The 19,050-nt window shown below is 38.4% G+C and overlaps 2 protein-coding genes and 1 non-coding gene across 4 annotated transcripts; 2 read left to right on the top strand and 1 right to left on the bottom strand.

Moving 5' to 3' along the window:
- Positions 1-272: 272 nt before the first annotated feature.
- Positions 273-9,898, top strand: LOC141909372 (ubiquitin carboxyl-terminal hydrolase 20-like). The gene is made up of 16 exons (XM_074799819.1): positions 273-575; positions 773-863; positions 1,194-1,313; positions 1,548-1,648; positions 2,230-2,436; positions 2,907-3,099; positions 3,542-4,355; positions 4,897-4,994; positions 5,215-5,375; positions 5,808-5,912; positions 6,008-6,168; positions 6,866-7,122; positions 7,587-7,774; positions 7,856-7,964; positions 8,053-8,155; positions 8,863-9,898. Exons 2-16 carry the CDS (start codon positions 780-782, stop codon positions 9,120-9,122), a joined length of 2,961 nt encoding a protein of 986 aa, XP_074655920.1. The 5' UTR covers positions 273-575; positions 773-779; the 3' UTR covers positions 9,123-9,898.
- Positions 9,899-10,834: 936 nt separating this feature from the next.
- Positions 10,835-17,761, top strand: LOC141908096 (EF-hand domain-containing protein D2-like). Of its 2 annotated transcripts, none has more exons than XM_074797931.1 (4): positions 10,835-11,019; positions 14,586-14,733; positions 15,128-15,262; positions 15,903-17,761. In XM_074797931.1, exons 1-4 carry the CDS (start codon positions 10,862-10,864, stop codon positions 16,038-16,040), a joined length of 579 nt encoding a protein of 192 aa, XP_074654032.1. In that variant the 5' UTR covers positions 10,835-10,861; the 3' UTR covers positions 16,041-17,761. The 2 variants fall into 2 exon arrangements, with proteins under 2 accessions (XP_074654032.1, XP_074654031.1); XM_074797930.1 differs by lacking the exon at positions 10,835-11,019 and adding an exon at positions 11,457-11,766.
- Positions 11,143-11,214, bottom strand: Trnae-uuc (transfer RNA glutamic acid (anticodon UUC)). The gene has a single exon. It is a non-coding gene; the product is annotated as a tRNA-Glu (tRNA).
- Positions 17,762-19,050: the final 1,289 nt, after the last annotated feature.

Raw genomic sequence — 19,050 nt, 5'->3', positions numbered from 1 at the left:
GTAGCTGAAACCGGAAGTAAAAAACCTAAAACGTTAATTTTCACCTGAACCGAAGTAGACAAATCTAATAATAACAAAAAACAGTTCGAAAATGTAACTGAAGCTAGGTTCATGTTTCGACTATATGTATCATACATGTAGTCGAAACGTTGAATCTAGCTTATCTTCAGAAGTTATAAAATTATTTTGTTTTTGAATTTGGTTTTTGTTTTTGGTGTTGAATACGTTGACGAAAGTGTGCGGCGCCAGGTCTGCTGCGTCGTTAGAAGTAATTCAGGGCTCCACACTCTGTGACACCGTTGAATGAATGATATTTGCTGTTTCATCGTTAGTTTCAGCGCTGTCGGAGGTCTGATCTGTGATGATGTCTATGCTCTGAATATAACGTAGTAGAAACGCAAGTGCTACAACAGTTCCATTGGATTGTGCTACAACAGCGCGTTTTAAATCTATTCGAATATTCTTCTGCGTGAAGAAAGTGGACTGGCTAGTTACTTTTAGACTAATAGTGCTACGTCAAACGGGTTAACCACGTTTCTGCAGCGCAGTCGTGTGTAAAACACTAAACGGCGGAGGTAGGCCTGTGGATCTTAATAGATAGCTTCTGATTTTTATGTCAAGAATAATTAGTGTCTATTTCAACCTGTCTTGAGAGCATACCAGGTGGCCTAGCTCAGCCAGTTCTCGTGGTACATGATCATGCCTGATAAGTCAAGTTGAAATAGACATAAGCACTTTTTTTAATATTCGTATTGATGTATATTTTATTTAGTTTGACTATGCAGTCAGCGGGACACAGCAACTGTCCGCATGTTGTGACATGTGGAAACTTCACTTTGAAAGATGTGCGCAATAAAAGAGAGGTAGGTTCATCACAGGCGGCGGAGAGGCTGCTGATTCATCACTGCAGCTGAATAAATGCAGATGTTAGATCGATATGAGCTTTTTTATGGGAAGGAAATCAATATTTTGCCACAATATAGCGTAATTCTTGTGAACACGATATTGCCAATCCAATCGGAATGAGCAATAGGCAATATAAATGTATAGCGTTCAAACAAAAAGAATGCCGTATTGGCACAATATCCTCTTCCCCAAAAATTTATTGAAATTTTGTTAATCGAGATATCGTGTTAACCTGCAGTATTTTAGACTTGTAAAACGTTAATATTGTACATGCATTATGATTACAGAGTGCTCAGTGTGAGGCGTGTCAAGCCGATGGACCCAATCTGTGGCTCTGTTTATACAATAAATGTCTCTACATCGGCTGCGGGGAATCAGCAGAGGACCACAGTTCATCGCACGCCGAGGTAAAGTAGAAAATTTGAAAATCAGGTGCCAGCTCAAAAAGTTAGTTAACCAGTGGTTGATGGTGATCCGATGATGATGACGGTGACGATTGAAATCGTTTGTCAACCCGTAGTGTTTACTGTAACCAACTTTTCCACAACTGGCCATTGAAATGGATAGATAGAGTAAAGTTCGACATGGAAGCGCCGAAACACTTCCAGCAGATATTTAGTGAAAGTGGTTTTCTTATGTAGATATCAAAGCATTGTGTGACATTGAATTTGACGACTATGAGAGTTTGGTGCTACACGTGTGAAATAGAAGTTTTCCCCGGTAGAAATTTGCCCGTATTCAAGTGAGTAACTATAGACCAGTAAATAAATGTCAGTCTCCCAAACCTGGCCCTTGTTGTTCCTCTGTGACCGGTTGCATAGTCATGGCTTAGAATTAAGATGAGTCTAAGATCAACTTTGTTCTATGGCTAATCTAACAACTTAAGATCAGTCTTAAGATTTAAGACCACTTTTGGACTTAAGTCACGACTGTGCAACTGGCCCCTGTAGTAAACTGTACTTTGGAGTGGCCGCCGACCAGGATGACTCGGGGAATCTGTAAAAAAGTTTCGGAGAAATTTTGCCCAAAACTTGAAAAACTAGAATTTTGAAATGGCATCAAGCATGGTTTCTTCTTTATCGATATGTGATCCATGAAAAATCAATTCATAGTAACAAATTTTAAGCAGAGAAATTTCCCCATTCACCTGCGGCAGATTCACGCGTGGAATTTTGTGTTATAAAATGGAAGACCTGATGGCCAAGTGTGGCCATGTAGGCTAATGGAAGCATATCTTTAACGCTTTAAAAAGCAGCCTGGCTGCATTTTATAGCGCTGTATAAGCCTCATCACTAATGACTCTTATTCTCGTAATTTTTGCAGTATTCCGGAAGATGAAAGCGGCGTCGGATTTTCCGAAGGTTCGCCGATTAAAAGCCGTCGTACGTTGAGTTTGTCGGATTCGAACTCGGTGTGTGATTCTGAAACGGATGACGACGATGAGAACAAACGACCACGCGGTCTGACCGGCCTTCAGAACCTCGGCAATACGTGTTATATGAACGCCGCTTTACAGGCTCTGTCAAACTGGTAAGACTCTGGTCCTGAAATGTGAAAAATCTGGGGAAAAAACAATGAATAGAAAATGTGTTTTTTTTTTTTTTTTTAAAAAGATCAAGAAAAAGGCAATTACCTTCATTCGTAGGTATTTCAAGATGCCGAAAAGAAATTAAGTTTTCAATGATACATGGCTTAAATTTTCACCATTAGTTAGATTAGTTGCTGAGAAAAACCCCGGTGATAAACACTAGTTGCTAAATGTTCAATTTGTGGGACCTAATTTTCCATGCTAGTCAAGGAGGATCTATGATTGTTTTCATGACATTGTTCTATTAATTGCGTATGTAGGGAGTGCCGTGGATAAAAATCATGGACCCCTCAAATTCTGAGTTTAATCTGTAAGAACCCTGTGTAAAACAATGTTTAGATTTCAGAGTTCATTTATCTCCTCTGTGGAATTAGAGTGCTCGATGAAACAGTGGATTTTCGTTATTTTTCAGCCCGCCGCTGACGCGATACTTCCTCGACTGCGCCGGATTCGTGCGAACCGATAAGAAACCGATGTTGTGTCGAAGTTATCTGAAGTTGGTTTCGGAAATGTGGCATCGCAGACGCCCGAGTTACATGGTTCCGTCGTCGGTTCTGAACGCGATCAAACTCGTTCATCCGATGTTTAAAGGATACAGTCAACAAGTGTGTACTATTTTCTTCGTTCATCAAGGGTCTTTACTAATCAGGAAGTGGGAGAATTTTGTGATTATTTTGTCCTATGGTATCATCATTTATTACTTACGCATAAAATTTGACTTTTTCAACCCCCCTCTCCTCCTGTACGCAAAATCGGCCATCTTTTCATGTGAATTAAGCATTACAGTACGCAATTGCACTTACCCCTCCCCTAATGTGTATGTAATAAATGAATGATCTTGAAAATCGGCGGGAAAGTAAATTTTTGGCATCATGCTGACAGATTAGCACAAGGAACCTCTTGATAAGAAACAGCCCCCACTTAGGATATCTCATAGTTTAATCAGGGAATTTTTGGTCAAGGGGGATCAGGGAGTTAGGAGGGAATTTTAGATTCTTGATCTGGTAGGAATTCTATTCATGTCAAATTGCGTCTGTATATTTTCAGGATACGCAGGAGTTTTTACGGTGTTTTATGGATCAAATTCACGAAGAGCTGAAACAAGTTGAACCCGACTGGTTCGTTGAAGAACCGCCCGAAATCGTCGAAGAGACGGTAATCGAGCCGATGACAGGCATCACGGCGCATCAGCAGCATCAAATACCGACGGAATCGCAAGGCGCGCAGTCCGACGTCGAGGAGTACGAGACGTGCGACTCGGGATTGAGCAGCGAACGAGGCTCGATCGAGCGAACCGGCGATTCAAGCGACGAAGGCGTTGTCGATGCCGCCGGGGTCGACTCGCACGCCGGCATCGGTCGATGGAGCACGCGCAAAGCGGCAAAAGACAAACGCGCGATGAAGGGCGGGCGGAAAAACGATGACAGAAACGTCGCCGAGCCGACCGAGAAAGAGCGACTGGTGAATCCGTCTGCTCGCGACGACGCCATCGAAGAGAAACAAGAAACGGAAAACGTCAAAGAAGAAACCGACGATCGAACAGACGCGGAAATGCAGAGAAAAACGGAATCCGTGACGCAAATTGAAGACAGTCCAGATTCGGACCTCACCGTGCATAGTACGTCGTACAGGCAGACGATGGCGACAGCGACGTCCGACAGCGGTATCAGTATGCAGGGTCAGGACGACGCACACACCCCAACGTCGGAAACCGGGGGCGAGTACACCGACGCGTTGTGCGAATTGGAACAACAATCGTCGTCGTCGCTGCAACAACGTCAATCGCAGAAACTGACAGAACGAGCGCGTCGACTATCGGAGAATAGAAACTCAACGGCAGCTAAAAATACCTCTAGTCAAGGTAACATTTCAATGAATAATAATTCAATTATTGATTTACCAAAAAGTCTTTATGAATTTTTGATATAAACTGAAGTAATTACTGGCTACAAATTGAAAATTGGACCCGTTTATTAGCACTCAGGACCCAGTTCAACAGTTGTGAGTCGGAGTTAACTCTGAGTTAAAGTTAGTTCATTTTCGATGATTTGTTCATACCCCAAATACTCAGAATCTCAAATTCTAAAATTTCAAATAGGAAGATGTTGATTTCTGTACGGAATTTTGATGGGTGTCTAGTTTATCCTAAGCTAATGGGTTTGAATCCTACCGTAACTGTTTTTGCGTAGCAGACAGAGTAGATTCGTACGGATTGAGGAGTAATGGGCAGGGCGGATGCGGGCGGCTTGAGGGTTAATAGGTATATTTTTTAGGCCCTGTGATAATGTATGAACCTAAAGAAATTCAAAGCAAAGTAGATTGAAAATGAAGTATCACTTGTTCCCAGATTATATCATACTCAGAAGTAGAGAGTTTCATGTTTGTTTTTCATTGATTTTCAGCAGCAAAAAAGAAGAAAACTGTGCAATACCGTAGCGTTATATCTGATATATTTGATGGGAAGATCTTAAGTTCGGTGCAATGTTTGACCTGTGAAAGGGTAAGCTGTTTGTTTCAGGGGCAGATCAAGATTCAAGATTCAACTTATATTTTCTTCAATGTCCTTCCAGTCCCCCGTTTTAGCTTGATGCCCGCTCTGCATGGAAACTTACCATTTTCATTTCTTTATACTGCTGTTAAAATCTGCCTCTGGATCGACCCCTGTGTTTATCCATTAGAATGTTTCAGCTGTTGATTTTCGTGTTTTTATGATTGTGTAGATCTCGTCAACGAAGGAAACATTCCAAGACTTGTCTCTACCGCTGCCGAGCAAAGATCATATACATCTTTTACATGCGACGCAGACGTCTGGAAAGGGTTCGTGCGGAGAGGTGAACCTACGACAGGGATGGGTTACTTGGATGTGGAGCTGGATGAAAAGGTAGTAACATAGTGGACAGTTTTGGTGAAAGCCATGATTAAACAAGAAAATTAACTTCGAAGTTTATTGACGATTTGAAAAATTTACTTATCTATTGCTTGATATTGTCAACTGGCAACCAGTCTAGCCGCGATATAGGTAATGATGACGTAGGGCATATCCTTTCAAAAATGAGTATTAAGATTCAAAATAGAATAAGAGTTATGAGATATGTTTGATTAAGAAATAGACGCCAGAATTCACAATTGTAGTTGTTATTTTGAAACGCCAACATTGATGATGTAGTGCACATCGACTCACACAGAACCCTTTAAATAACGCATACTAGAGGTATCAATTTATATAAACATTATTGTAACAGTTTTTACGATGTCTAAAGATCCCTTTTGTTGATAGTGGAAAATAAAAATAAATCATTTTTATTGTATTCAGCTGGTTTTGGGGACCGACGATTACGCTTCAAGACTGTTTGGCGGCATTTTTCTCGGCGGATGAACTCAAAGGTGATAACATGTACAGCTGCGAGAGATGTAAAAAGTAAGCGTTTAAAAAAAGAAGCGCCATGAATTTAGCTTAAACTGGAAATGTAAATTAAATTGCTCTAATGGAACAAATCAACTGCTCATTTTTAGGCTGCGAAATGGTGTTAAATTTTCCAAAGTTACCGAACTACCAGAAATATTATGCATTCACTTGAAGCGATTACGACATGAATTCATGTTCTCGAGTAAAATCAGTAGCTACGTCTCGTTTCCTATGGAAGGTCTCGATATGGGGCCGTATCTACATAAAGGTGAGCTATTGAACTTATTCCGACACGAAACTTTACTTACTAACACTAACATCTGGAAACACTTGGGGAAAATTGGGAAAAAATTTAAATTATATTTTCCAGTGCAGAAATATGTTCATATCTTCCTCTAATCAAGGAAATATTTGGAAAATGGTTTTTACACGTCGCGTGGCATGGGGCCATACAACTTTCTTCAGCAATTTTTCTTGAAAATTACCTTTATCAACCAGTCACTACCAAAATGTCGAAAAACCCGTATTATGATGGTATCTGTTCATTTTTATGAAGGCTCAACTAAGGAGAATGGAAAAATCACCCAGGAAATCTTGCACTTGATACTCTTCATCCCTTCTGGGACATAAAGCCGTGACAAACTTCTTCTTTATCTTAAGTTCATCGAAGTTTCCTTAACAATTATGTTTTTACAAGATAGGGTTGTCGGCCCTATGCTAAACCCCCAACCTGGGGGACCAGTGGACTGACATTTGTCTATTACCTCTTGACCTCTCTGGCCTGGTTAGACATGCCGGGAGTAAGTTTCTACCAGAATATCCTTTAGGATTCTCGACAAGCACGAGCTACTTCACCACATCAAGGTTCCAGTCCAAGTAGAAATACTTGGGGAAAATTTGAGAATTCATGAAATTGTTGGAATATTGTTGTAATTATAACGTAAACATTTCTATTATATGAATAGATTGCGTATCCGATGTGACTGTTTACGATCTGATAGCGGTGATCTGTCATCACGGTACGGCCGGCGGAGGTCACTACACGTCGTACAGTTTGAACATGATATCCGATCAGTGGTACGAGTTCGACGACCAGTACGTCACGCAGGTCGACGAACCGACCGTCGATAGCTGCGAGGCGTATGTTCTGTTCTACCGTAAACGAAACGACGCGATGATTCCGTTACGTCAGAAAGCGTCGGAACTGATGGAAATGAGAGAGGTACTGACAGCGAGCTTCGGGAAAAACTGATTCCTGCAATTATTTCATGAATTAATGACAAGAATTACAATTTATTAACCATTGATAAAACACTTTATCAAAAATACATCCTCTTTGTGTATTTTTTACTATATCCATGTTGCGACCATTGATAAAACTATATCCATGTTATGACAATAATATGTAGAGCATCCCACGAAGAATAAGTTATTATATAAAGTCTGAAAATGCGCTAGTTGATTCAATGTTTCGACTATATTCTAATAGTCACCTTGAATTATTTATATTATAAATAATAATTTATTACTTAAAAGCACTTTACATTGTCAAAATCTCAAAGCTGTTAAGAATTACTCATCAATCAATTGAAAGCTTCTCAGAATATAAGTCTTTTAACCGCCAACTTTAAAAAATGATTCAATTTTTCGGGTTTCATTTCATTTAAACGTCTGCTGCGTTTTCAGGAGAGCCTCATGCAGTTTTACGTTTCCAAACAATGGATAAATAAGTTCAACACGTTCGCCGAGCCTGGACCGATCAGCAACCACGATTTCCTATGCAGACACGGCGGAGTGCCACCTTCTAAAGTTCAATACGTTGACGAATTGGTGACGCCGCTGACCCAGAACGTCTGGGAATTCCTACACGAAAGGTATTTTAGATTTTCGTTTATTCGAAACATTCGCCGACTATTCGAGTACGCAAAATTTGAATATGTATGTTTTCGGTGTAGATTTGGAGGCGGGCCACCCGTCAATCATCTGTATCCTTGTAAGACGTGCGAGGAGGAAAGCGAAAAATTGCTAAAGCGACAAAAATTCGAAATGGAAACATTCATTAAAGTAAGTGTAACATTGACGCGGAGAATGAGCGAATTAGATTCAACCCTGAGGTGCATTGTATTAATGAATTGTTTCGATAATTTTTCAGTTGAACGACGAATTTCGTAATGAAGCCGACCCTGAAGTGATCTATACTATTAGTATGTCATGGTTTAAGGACTGGGAAAACTTCGTCCGAGGCAAAGATGATGGTGAGTACGATATTTCCGGGGCAGACTCCGCTCAAGTCGGATCCGATGACCTTGAATAACCGTTTAACATATATCATGTTATTTGCAGTCTAATGCGCTTTATTTGGATTGGCTTAATCCGGATTTGGTCTATACGCACGAAATTTGCAGTCCATCTTTTCATTAACGTACAAGAAAATGAATTCTGTTGGTCCCAAATGATCCGAATTCTATTGTACCATCAAAAGATAGCCATATGCCTTTATACAGACAGCCTCTTAGTTTAGATATTTAGTTTTGTGATGTATGTACGGTACTTAAAGTACCGGTACCTCTCTTATATTGTTCTTTGTGAGGGTCCTGGTATGTCCTACTTGAACTCGGATGTTGAAATATTTCTATGACACTTAATAAAGATGATGACTCGGAGATCACTCTTAGGTCTGAAAAATCTTCGCAGTTACAAAAGCTCTGACTTAAGAAGAAAAGGGACAATATTATGGAGTAGAGTCAACCCCTTATATACCGCCCACATCGGTGCAGAAGGATTTTGGCAGTATAGAGAGTATATGGGGGTGTTTTACTATGTATTTGTACAGAGATGTACATTGAGAAAACCTGGCGGTAGGCGGGGTGGCAGCATATGGGAAGGCGGTATCGGGGGTTGACTGTTTATGTGTTGTTAATCTGACAACTAAAATCCAATCTATCTACGTCTGATATTTCAGATGCGCCGGGCCCGATTGATAATTCAAAGATCGCTATGACCAAGAACGGCGTACAGATGCTGAAGTCGACGTCGGATTACGGACAGCTGTCGGTGGAAATGTGGCAGTTCCTGTACGGCATTTACGGGGGCGGCCCCGAACTCGTGTTCAAGGACAACGGATCCGTATCGACGACGACGACGACGACAACAACATCGGCAGACGTTAAAGACGGAGCTGGAGACGCGGCACAGAGATCGGTCGAACCAGTTAAAACTTAAGAACAATCATCCCTTTACCTTTCATCTTCAGGGTTCTCACAGATCGGGGAAAACAACAGAATTTTGACTCTGCTTGAAAGTTGGGGGATTAGAATTTTTGGGTATCTTGTTGTTCTTGCTGATGATCGTAAAGAAACAACCTCCACTGAGGATGTCTTATGATTTAATCTTACAAGGAATTTTTGGTTCATGGGTCTGGGAAATATCAGGGACAGGGTTCTCTGATCTGTAAAACCCTGCATCTCTATTTCTGTTATTTGTGTGTGCGTGTGTTAACTATTGAAGACACAAAGAGTTTCTACATATTTCAAGTGTCAAGAAAATAGTCTATTGACTTGTTAATTTATATCACAAAAACAAAGGAAAGAACGATCAAATTATATCGGTAGATAGAGGTTTACACGATTGTTATTCTACACGCTGAATGGAAACTTAGTCGTTCAATTTTTTGTGTTTTCACAAATGAATATCCATCTAAATCTTGTGTCTGAAGTCAAGCTTCATCGGGTCGAATCGAACAGGGAAAATATCATATCGGTAATGAATGTTTCGTCTGAAAATTGCTGGATATTGGCACAGTTTTTCGTTAAAAAAGACGTGGCATTATATTCACGTATAGGTTAGTGTTGATATAGGCACTGACTGTGATATTATTATTATTATTTACTACAATCATTGATCTATTGTACATATATTCCGTGTTCTGCATTTTAAGTCGATTGGAAATTTCAAAAAGAAGTTCTCGATATACCGTGTAAATTATCACCGTGTTGTAAATGATGAATATATATATATATATATATATATATATGTATGTATGTATGTATGTATGTACGTACGTACGTACGTACGTACGTACATACATACATACATAGACATTTCCAACGTGTCTCTCCGCTGTATTCTTCGGGTATGTTTTGTAAGTTAATACAATGTTAAGTCGATATCTGTAAGTTATTAGATTATTTATGACAAACATGAGAAATAACAATATTTACAAGGCTCAAATTTCGCTGATTGGTTTTCACGAAATCCGTGAATGAATTTCATGAAAAGAAATCCACTTCGTTTATTACTATATTTTGTGTCAATTATATGTAAAATTTTAATCTTGAATCTAATATATATGACAAATATAACTTAGAGGCTTAGATTAGTGATATAGAAATGTGTTTAAAAACTGTTCCATCACGAAACACATCACAATTTCAATAATGTTCAGTAACCAGATATTTATTTTGCCTCATGGATTTACTGTGCTATTCCGAAGCAGTTACTGCATTAGAAGTTATTCCATTCTATTATTTCGAAAAAATGATGTACATGTACATGTATTTTTGAGTTTTTAATGAATTTCTCAGGCAACTGTCGAGTTCATATATCCCCCAGTCCTGTATCGTACCTCGTATTCGATATATTCTTGTAATTTCCCTCGAAGAAAAGCAGCTATTTCAACTATTGTTATACAGAAGAATAAAAACCATGGATCGCTTGTAGGCCTACATATATTATGAGATGATTTACTGGTATTCAATGTTCAAATTACTTGATGCAAGGTGTAACTTTTTGGTAATAGACTTTTTAAAAAGTGAGATAACAGGACAGCCAGATGCAAATTCAATTCACCAATAAACAACAGATTTAACTGAGCCATTATCGTATTTTATTCATTTTTTTGGAATTATACCAGGAAGTTTATATAGATTTGGCTAACGAATGATTTTTGCTACATTTCAACTATGGCTTCACCTGAATTGCAAGAGGCTTTTGACCGACAGGAACAAATCGCTGAAGGAAAACTAGATAAAAAGTTAACTGATTATGGTTGGGTACCTACTGAAGAGTATCGCCATTACACATTGAAGGACTTGAAGAGATTGAAAGATTCTTGCATTAAGTAAGTATACAGGATGTTTGGTTTAATTATATGTAGATGGTAGGTAAAAATTTATTTCAGTAACATAAAAGTAGATGGTAGCTTGTAACATGAAGTATAGTTAGTATCTGCAAAAAGATGTCGTTCCCACACCGGGAATCGAACCCGGGCCGCCTGGGTGAAAGCCAGGAATCCTAACCACTAGACCATATGGGAATGCTGAACGAGACGGTTTTAACAAACTATTTAAATCAATGTTATGTGAACATTTTAGTAAAATTTTATCAGAAACGTTACTATATCCCTTTTATGATGGAAATAATTCACCAATTATTTTTACCGATTATTGGAATCGGTAGTTTTGATGGTTGACGTGGATATCGTTTCGCGTTCTCTCAATAGAACCTCGCTTGCCAGAGTATGCAACCCGGAAGTAAATAAATTTAATTTGCGCGTATCGAAAACCAAACTTCTGCCTACACAGATGTGTAGAGGTAGGTGTACACACATGTAACAAGTTCCAGAGCAGTTTATTCTACCGACCACCGCGTTTGGGGTAACTACAGTTAGTTATTTAGCAATCAGTAACCCGATTCACACAACAATGTCTGAGTCGGCAGAATTAGCAGCGAAATTAGCGCATAGAAACGCTGTAAACGAAGGCGAAGCTGAACAGCGGGCTCCTCAAACTGTCGTCAACAATGTGTACATCGAGTTTAAAGAATTTACCAGGAAACAAATCAAAGATTTCGAAAAAATGTTTAAAAAGTAAGTACTGTTTCTGAAAATGTGATTGATGAAAGGCTGGGATAAAATGTTTTGATTTCTTCAGAGAGCTGATAGGATTGATTGGGCGTGATGACATTTGATTTGTGGACGGGAGTTTTAGGGCAGGGTGGGGTGAGATATGAAATAGAATTTACAATCGATATGCAAAAGAGCTATCGATGTTTTGAAGATACGATAAGCTGTTAAAAATTAATAGAAGGACAGTCCAGTTAGCTACAGGTCAGGAAACAACAGGCCTCTAATGTTAACAATAACGCTAACAATAAGTTTGAATAAATTGATTACACTGATGTCTTAAGTGTCCCTCTTTAATATGATGACTGTTTTTCATTACCATTTGACCTACAGTCTTGAGTAGTAAAAAGGTAATTCCCAGTCAGAGGTAATTCCCGACCTTCAGATGATCTCTGTATTACTTTCAAAGTGAGGAAAGTGCTGAACTACCCGTGGTATAACTTCCTTGTTGACTGGTGTTAGCTGAATGTTTTATACGTGCAAGCATACATTATGTACTGGGGTTGTACAAAACCGGTATAGACCTAATAGTTTTCACTCCAAAATTTTGCCTATTAGTTTGTCTATAAAATCAAACCATGACATATTATGCTAAGTTGTGCTGGTGAAAATACAATAGAATCCACTTAATTCGGATCATTTGGGGCCAATGAAATTAATCATGCTATGAGAAATCCAGGACCCAGTTCCACTTGGTGAGTTTGAGTAGAAGTAAGTTAATTTTATATGAGTTAATAAAAATTCAAATCTTAACTCGGAACTGTGGAACTGGACCCTGATTAGACATCATATTTTATGTTAATCCTTGTATAGTCTGAATACCAGACGTTGTTAGTCCCCTTGTTTGGGGAACAGCGGCGAAATACTAATATTAGACTAATCTTTGTATAGATGAACTGTTAATGATAGGCCTTGACCTATCTGAATAAGACTTGCATGAAAGAAAGATTAAAAGTTTTCTTTTGAAGATAATTTTATGAGTGATTTATCCTGACTGTGTTTTTTAAGCACAGTTCAAGGTTTAGGCATTATTGCTCATTTCCGCGCTTTTTATGGGGTCAAGTGTTGATATCATGATTTTTCTATTTTCATTATGTCGTGACTAATATATAGGCCAGGCTAATCTGATAGAGTTTTAATAGTCTATGTGCTGCTACCTTTTCGCAGCAAGCCCAGCTGCAGAAACAAATACGCGGTCGCTTTACTCTGGTTATTACCTGGTTAATAGGGTCCTGTTCAAACAATCCAATAAAAACACAAATATTATTTAAATATGATTTCGTGAATGATTCATGAATTGCCAGGCTCGATTTCTGATTCAGAGAACTCTAGTTACTGGTGCACACTCGTTGCAGATGTTGGTAAATTGTTATTAAGAAACAATCATTACATCTTGCGAATTTGCTATGATTCCTTGGCTTTGAAATGCTTGGAAAACAGCGTTTGGTTTAATTTTACCAGCAATCTCTAAGTCCTACAGAGTGAATTGAAGAAAAAACCCACAATTATGAAGAAAAACTAAATAACAGATCAGTGGTGTTTCAACTGAATTTTGCATACTGGTATTGGCAATTTTCAAAACTGGTTTTTGTGGTGGCCTATTCTTCATTTGAATTTGAAAGCCTGGGGTGGATTTAGCTTTTGGGAAAAGGGTAATGGAATTTTGGGTTACTACTTATTTGTAGCCTGTAATTGACGAATACGTCAAAAGTAGGGGCCAGAAAACTTTGAAAAATAAGGCGCATTCTGAGCACTTTCCTGGTTGAAATTAGGAATGAAATATGTTCACGATACCTGGCCATTTTCTTTTTTTTGGGGGGGGGAGTAGAAAATTCTTGGGTCAGTCGGCCAGAAAAAATTGGGCGCGCACCCCTTGATCCACCCCTCTGCAAGACACTCGTCTAGGGAAACCTCTTACAGAGCAGTTGATTGTTTTAAGTCGCCGGTCGACGCGGAACTGGTTTTATCGATCGTCTATTTTATAGGTTTCCGTCGAAGAAGGACTGTCCGCTCGGTGCCCAGCCTTCGCGTAGTCCCCGCGCCTCCCCACGGTCCCCGCTATCGCCGTGCGTCGAGGACACCGAATCAGAACTGTTCGAACAGTGGGTATTAGCTGTTACTATATATGGCGTACACCACACTATCAATGTTTTTTCATTTGAAGCGCAGAAATGCTACACATATCTCTCTCTCTCTAATGTCCAGCCCTTGATGTTTGTCCGAAGACCAAATGTTTGATTGTTAAGTCATACCGATATTCATGTATCATTTATATCTATAGTGTAACACCGTCATATATCATCAGAAACTGATTATCATGTATCTGTTCATGTGTTTTAATGTTTATCGTGTCATGCGGGGTGAATATTTCGCTGAAGTTTATGTCATACTTCGTGCCAGGAATTTAGCTCGAAAGATATGTGACATAATTATGCGAATCTTATTGCGTAACTGAATCTTTTATCTGCTCGTTATTGTCAACTGTCTGGGGAATAATTTCCCGTATATCTTCGTGATATAAAAATGATCTGTTTACGTTACTGGTGATAAATGTGAATTTCCGATAATTGTTTTTTATTTTTCAACAGCTGCATAGACAAATCTATTTCCAATAAAAACTTGTGATTAGTTAGTTTTAAGCAATAAGTAAAAGTGGGGATCTAATAATTCATCCCTAAACCTCAAACATAAATCTCTAGAAAAAATTAGAATAGAAAATCTTCGCCCCACCGGCAGCTAAGATTCTATAATCAGAAACTCTATTTTTAAACTCGTATTTGCAGGTATGATGCCGATAATAATAAATATCTGGATTTAATGGAAATGAAGGTATTGATGGAGAAACTGGGGGTACCGCAAACGCATATCGGATTGAAATCGATGATAGCTGAAGTTGATGAAGACAACGATGGCGTAATTAGCTTCCGTGAAGTGAGTATAAAGCCACATTCTAACAACGTTCTAATATGGCCTATATTCCGGAGACTGAGATAAATTTAAAACAGACCAAACCAGAGCTAAAGCTTTTGGGTCAGCTGTTATTCGTGGGTTGTTTGCAAAAGTGATCGACAGGCGATGAAAAACGAAGTTTCGATTCACACTCGTGAAATGGGTCCATTTTAGAATTTTGAACGTGCTTGGGTTGGTTGAAAATTAAATGGACCGATTTTGAACAGAATTTTCACTAGTGTGGACGCTTAGTCCGCTGTAAATTGTAATGCACCGAATTGAGAATATTCTAAATAGCGTAGCGTGAACACGAAGTTGGATTTGACACTGAAAGAGTAAGATTTTATTTTTATTTTTTCAAATGATATTCTTGCAGTTCTTGCTGATATTTCGTAAAGCGCAGCTCGGCGAGTTGGAAGAAGGTTCTGGTTTGTTAAGTTTAGTCAGACTGTCCGAGATTGACGTCGGGGAAGTCGGAGTGAAAGGTGCTAAGAGCTTCTTCGAGTGTAAAGTAAGTAATGAGAATTTTCTAAATACGTAACATGATTTTCATCTATTTGAATCATTGATTAAGTTCGTAAAGATACTTGTTTAGTTATGTTGAGATTGATTTTCAGGATGGAAGGAAATGAAAGATACATGTGTACTTTGGATGTACTCTAGCCCTTTCATAATGATATGATATGTCCTTGATGAGTAATATAATAACAACAACAAAATCAGCTCGAGAATCACAGATATCAGATATATTGTTGACCAATGAAATTACCTCATTTAAGCTATAGTACTCAGGGTCCGATCTAAGCACTTGTCCGAATGCCCGGGACAAGTATATTCTCATTATTGCAAGTAGGTTATCATAATCACTTGTCCACCGGGCTCGGGGAATTTTATGTCTTAAAACTTTTTTCCAACTCAATGCAAAGGGTGATAGCGCCACCAATACGGACTGCCTATGTAGGGCGAGTTGATTTTGTAGGGGGCAAGCGATATGCTTGTCCCGCAGACAAGTGGCTTTTATTCCTTAAGTCAAACCCTGAGTACTTGTGGAATATTGTAATGCAGATGTCAGAAAATGTGCCGAGTAAAAAGCTTATATGATTCTGCAAGGTTTGGTCATTTCCTATAACTCTATATGTTGCATTTTACAGATAAAAGATCAAACCGATTCGAATAAATTCGAAAATGAAATCAAACAGGAACAAGAGGAACGTCGGAGAGAAGAGGAAGAGGCGAAGGCTCGGAAAGAGGCGTTCAAACAAAAAGCGGCGAATTTCGATGGCTTATAAACCTGACTGACATAGCTCAATATTTCTAACAACGGACGTTTCTCTCTATATACTTGATTCAGTTTTAAACTGTCGTCTACGATAGATTCTAGTTCCAATTAATCGAAATACGGGTTATAGGCCTAACGTTCGTTACCGGAAGTGGGTAACCTTTTTCATGTCAACCAACTACATTTCAATGAAAATCTGTCGGTTCAATTTTCCAGTATGCATTTTCTCAAAAACTATACACGCACTCACCTTTTCCAAGATTTCCCAATTTTTTGAGAAAATGCTTACTGGAAACTTGAACCGACGGATTTTCATTGAAATGTAGTTGGCTGACGCGAAAACTGATACCTACTTCCGGTAACGAACGTTAGGCCTATAACCCGTATTAATCGACCCTTCTTGGAAGTTGGTGAAACTTGAATTCGCTGGCTCTGTCAAAATTTTCGTCGCTCGCGATACGCGGTATTTTTAAAACCTTTATTATTTTGACCTTTTCAGTGCTGACCAATCAATAATACTCTATAGTCTATATAATTTGAAAATTTTGAAAAATTACACCATAATGTGTTGGATAACGGGAATACCGTTATAGTGCGTCGGCGCGGTGTATCGTTAGTTACTAATATTTCACTATGTTTGGCAGGTGCTGCCATCTTTCAATAGAGATAAAAACTAATTTCTAATTACACACATACACCGCAGTGCGACGTACTAGCAAAACTCATCACCGATTCATACACCGCACTGCAGTGTAGATGCACTGAAAGGGTTAATTTGACCAAACTGCACCTAATTCTAGAATCCTAGCGAGTTTATTTGAGTTGCTGCAGCCAAACTATGAAAGAGACAGTGAAATCAGTGGGGTTACCTAATTATAACAGTATCAGGGTTTGTAGTGAGGCCGACATAGTGCTTACTATCTGAAAATATTTGAATATGCCTCGATTAGTACTTAGTTTTCAGGTAAAATTCTGAAAGTGCTGAAAAGTACTTTAAATCTTTAGGACTCAATGTCATCGCATGAAATTTCTACTGGAAAACTTTGTCGAAAATGCATTTTCTTATTTCATGGCTTAAGCATCATCGATTTTAGAAGAATGCCAGGAACTCTGTCTTTGGATACAGGAATAAGCGCTGGAAAGTGTGTTGGCTTATGCCATTGTCTGACTGCTACAAATCCTGAATATAATAAATCATTTTATGTAGTTTAGTTCTGAGTGTTTAGGCTCAACAAAAATGATACCTTGTTTCTCCGCAGTGGCCGTTTCATTTCCGTGAAATGCAATAAAATTTTTTATCAGTTCATTTCTATAGCCGCCGGGTCTGTTATGGTAAAATTGATCACGATTTAAAAAGAAGTAATGTACAGGGTAGATAGGCGGCCAGCCGGGTCACATTTTAAACAAAGCGGAGAGGAGAAACAGGGTATCAATTCTTTTAGCCTCAAGTAGAATAAGATAAAATGGGTGTAATGTGTATTTTATTCGACATCACTTATGTGCCAGGTGTAATGATGCACCACAGATGACTGCATGAATGAATGAATGAATGAATGACTGCTGATAAAAGTTGTTACGTTTGATGAATTTATATAATTGTGAATGTATTGTACGTACGATGTTGATGAAGTGGCTTTTAACATTAAAGAAAATAATAGAAGAAGAACTGCAAATGAAAATCCTTCGGTGCCAATGAACAGTATTGTTTTTTTTTCTCTATTATTTCAATAACTCACTTAAATCACGCGTCGTCGCAATTGTTTCGTCTTCGTCTCAGTTTCTTTGAACGAAATCGCAGCGCACCGTCAGTTAGAACAAATATTATTATCATCAGGGTCACTCGATAGTTATGCAATCATTATACTATGTACTTAATTGATTTATGATGTTGACAAAATTTAAAATACCTTACATTTTTCATTATCATTCGTTCAGCTTAATATGCTATGTGTACTTAAAGAATTGTTTTACTTGTTCGACTTTTAGTAAAAACTATCGACAAATCCTGTAGCAATAAACGGTTTTGATGGAAATTTCTAAATCGGTGATAGAATATATATCTTAAAAACCGAGAACAGGTTTTACATCTATTAAGTTTAGGAATTGTGTTTTAATCCGACGTCCAATAGTTAAGCCTTAAATGAGGCTAAATTCGTGTAAATGTTCGTAATTTGTTGCTGATTTATATATCTTGATTTTAGCTCGTTTTTGTTTTCAAAATGATATTTTATGTTTAGCGTGAAGTTTGTTTGTCCGGGTTTGAAATTTCCGCACATGTTCTCTCCTCCTATATGAACGCTTGTTTTTTTCTGTTGCAGAAAGCCATGAGAAAGTATTTGAGATACTTCTAGAAGTCATGACAGTTTGATTTTTCAGAAATTGTTAGAATAATGAGCTGAATCATTTCACGTATAATCTAGATTCCAAATATGATGATCCAGGGGCGGCTAACTTTTGGGAAAAAGGGTTGCGCACTTCTTACCTAGGTCACTACTTACATATGGGGTGGGCCGGGGTCTGGGTATGCTCCTTCAGAAAATTTAGAAAAATTACATGCATTCTGAGCACTTTCCTGGTTGAAATAAGTAACGAAATATGTTCACAATTTCACCATTTTCTAAACATAAAGTCTTGGGTAGAAAATTCCAAGGTCACTCTGCCGAAAAACGCGCAACCCCCTCCCCCTGGATCCGCCGCTGTAGTATCCATGACTTTTCTCTGCAAGCCTCTAAGCAGCCTTCAGTGAACAATGACACGGGATTTTGAATGAGTGCGTTTAGTTTCGATTTTATTGTATTAATGGCATATTTTATATATATTTATACATTATTGAATTGGTAGAATAAGGCTTGTGCTGTATCGAGTAAGAGAATAATGTACTAAAATAACTACGAAAAAACCGCTATATTTTAGTGACGCAATAGATAAAAATGCATTGTATTTATGTTTCCGAATGCACTTGAAAAGGCAGGGACAATTTTTGCTCAATTAGATTTGTAGAAGCGGTTGAATGATAAGAC

The sequence above is a fragment of the Tubulanus polymorphus genome, chromosome 7 (assembly GCF_964204645.1).
Source record: "Tubulanus polymorphus chromosome 7, tnTubPoly1.2, whole genome shotgun sequence".
NCBI classification, from domain to species: domain Eukaryota; kingdom Metazoa; phylum Nemertea; class Palaeonemertea; order Tubulaniformes; family Tubulanidae; genus Tubulanus; species Tubulanus polymorphus.
This window is presented reverse-complemented; position numbering and strand designations above follow the sequence as displayed.

Excerpts from the sequence above, each read along its gene's own strand:
- LOC141909372 (XM_074799819.1), top strand. The coding sequence starts at position 780 with ATGCAGTCAGCGGGACACAGCAACTGTCCGCATGTTGTGACATGTGGA. Across the intron at positions 5,376-5,807 it reads ATGTGGAGCTGGATGAAAAG|CTGGTTTTGGGGACCGACGA; the intron begins GTAGTAACATAG and ends TATTGTATTCAG. Across the intron at positions 8,156-8,862 it reads CGTCCGAGGCAAAGATGATG|ATGCGCCGGGCCCGATTGAT; the intron begins GTGAGTACGATA and ends CTGATATTTCAG.
- LOC141908096 (XM_074797930.1), top strand. The coding sequence starts at position 11,603 with ATGTCTGAGTCGGCAGAATTAGCAGCGAAATTAGCGCATAGAAACGCT. Across the intron at positions 11,767-14,585 it reads TTCGAAAAAATGTTTAAAAA|GTATGATGCCGATAATAATA; the intron begins GTAAGTACTGTT and ends TCGTATTTGCAG. Across the intron at positions 15,263-15,902 it reads AGAGCTTCTTCGAGTGTAAA|ATAAAAGATCAAACCGATTC; the intron begins GTAAGTAATGAG and ends TGCATTTTACAG.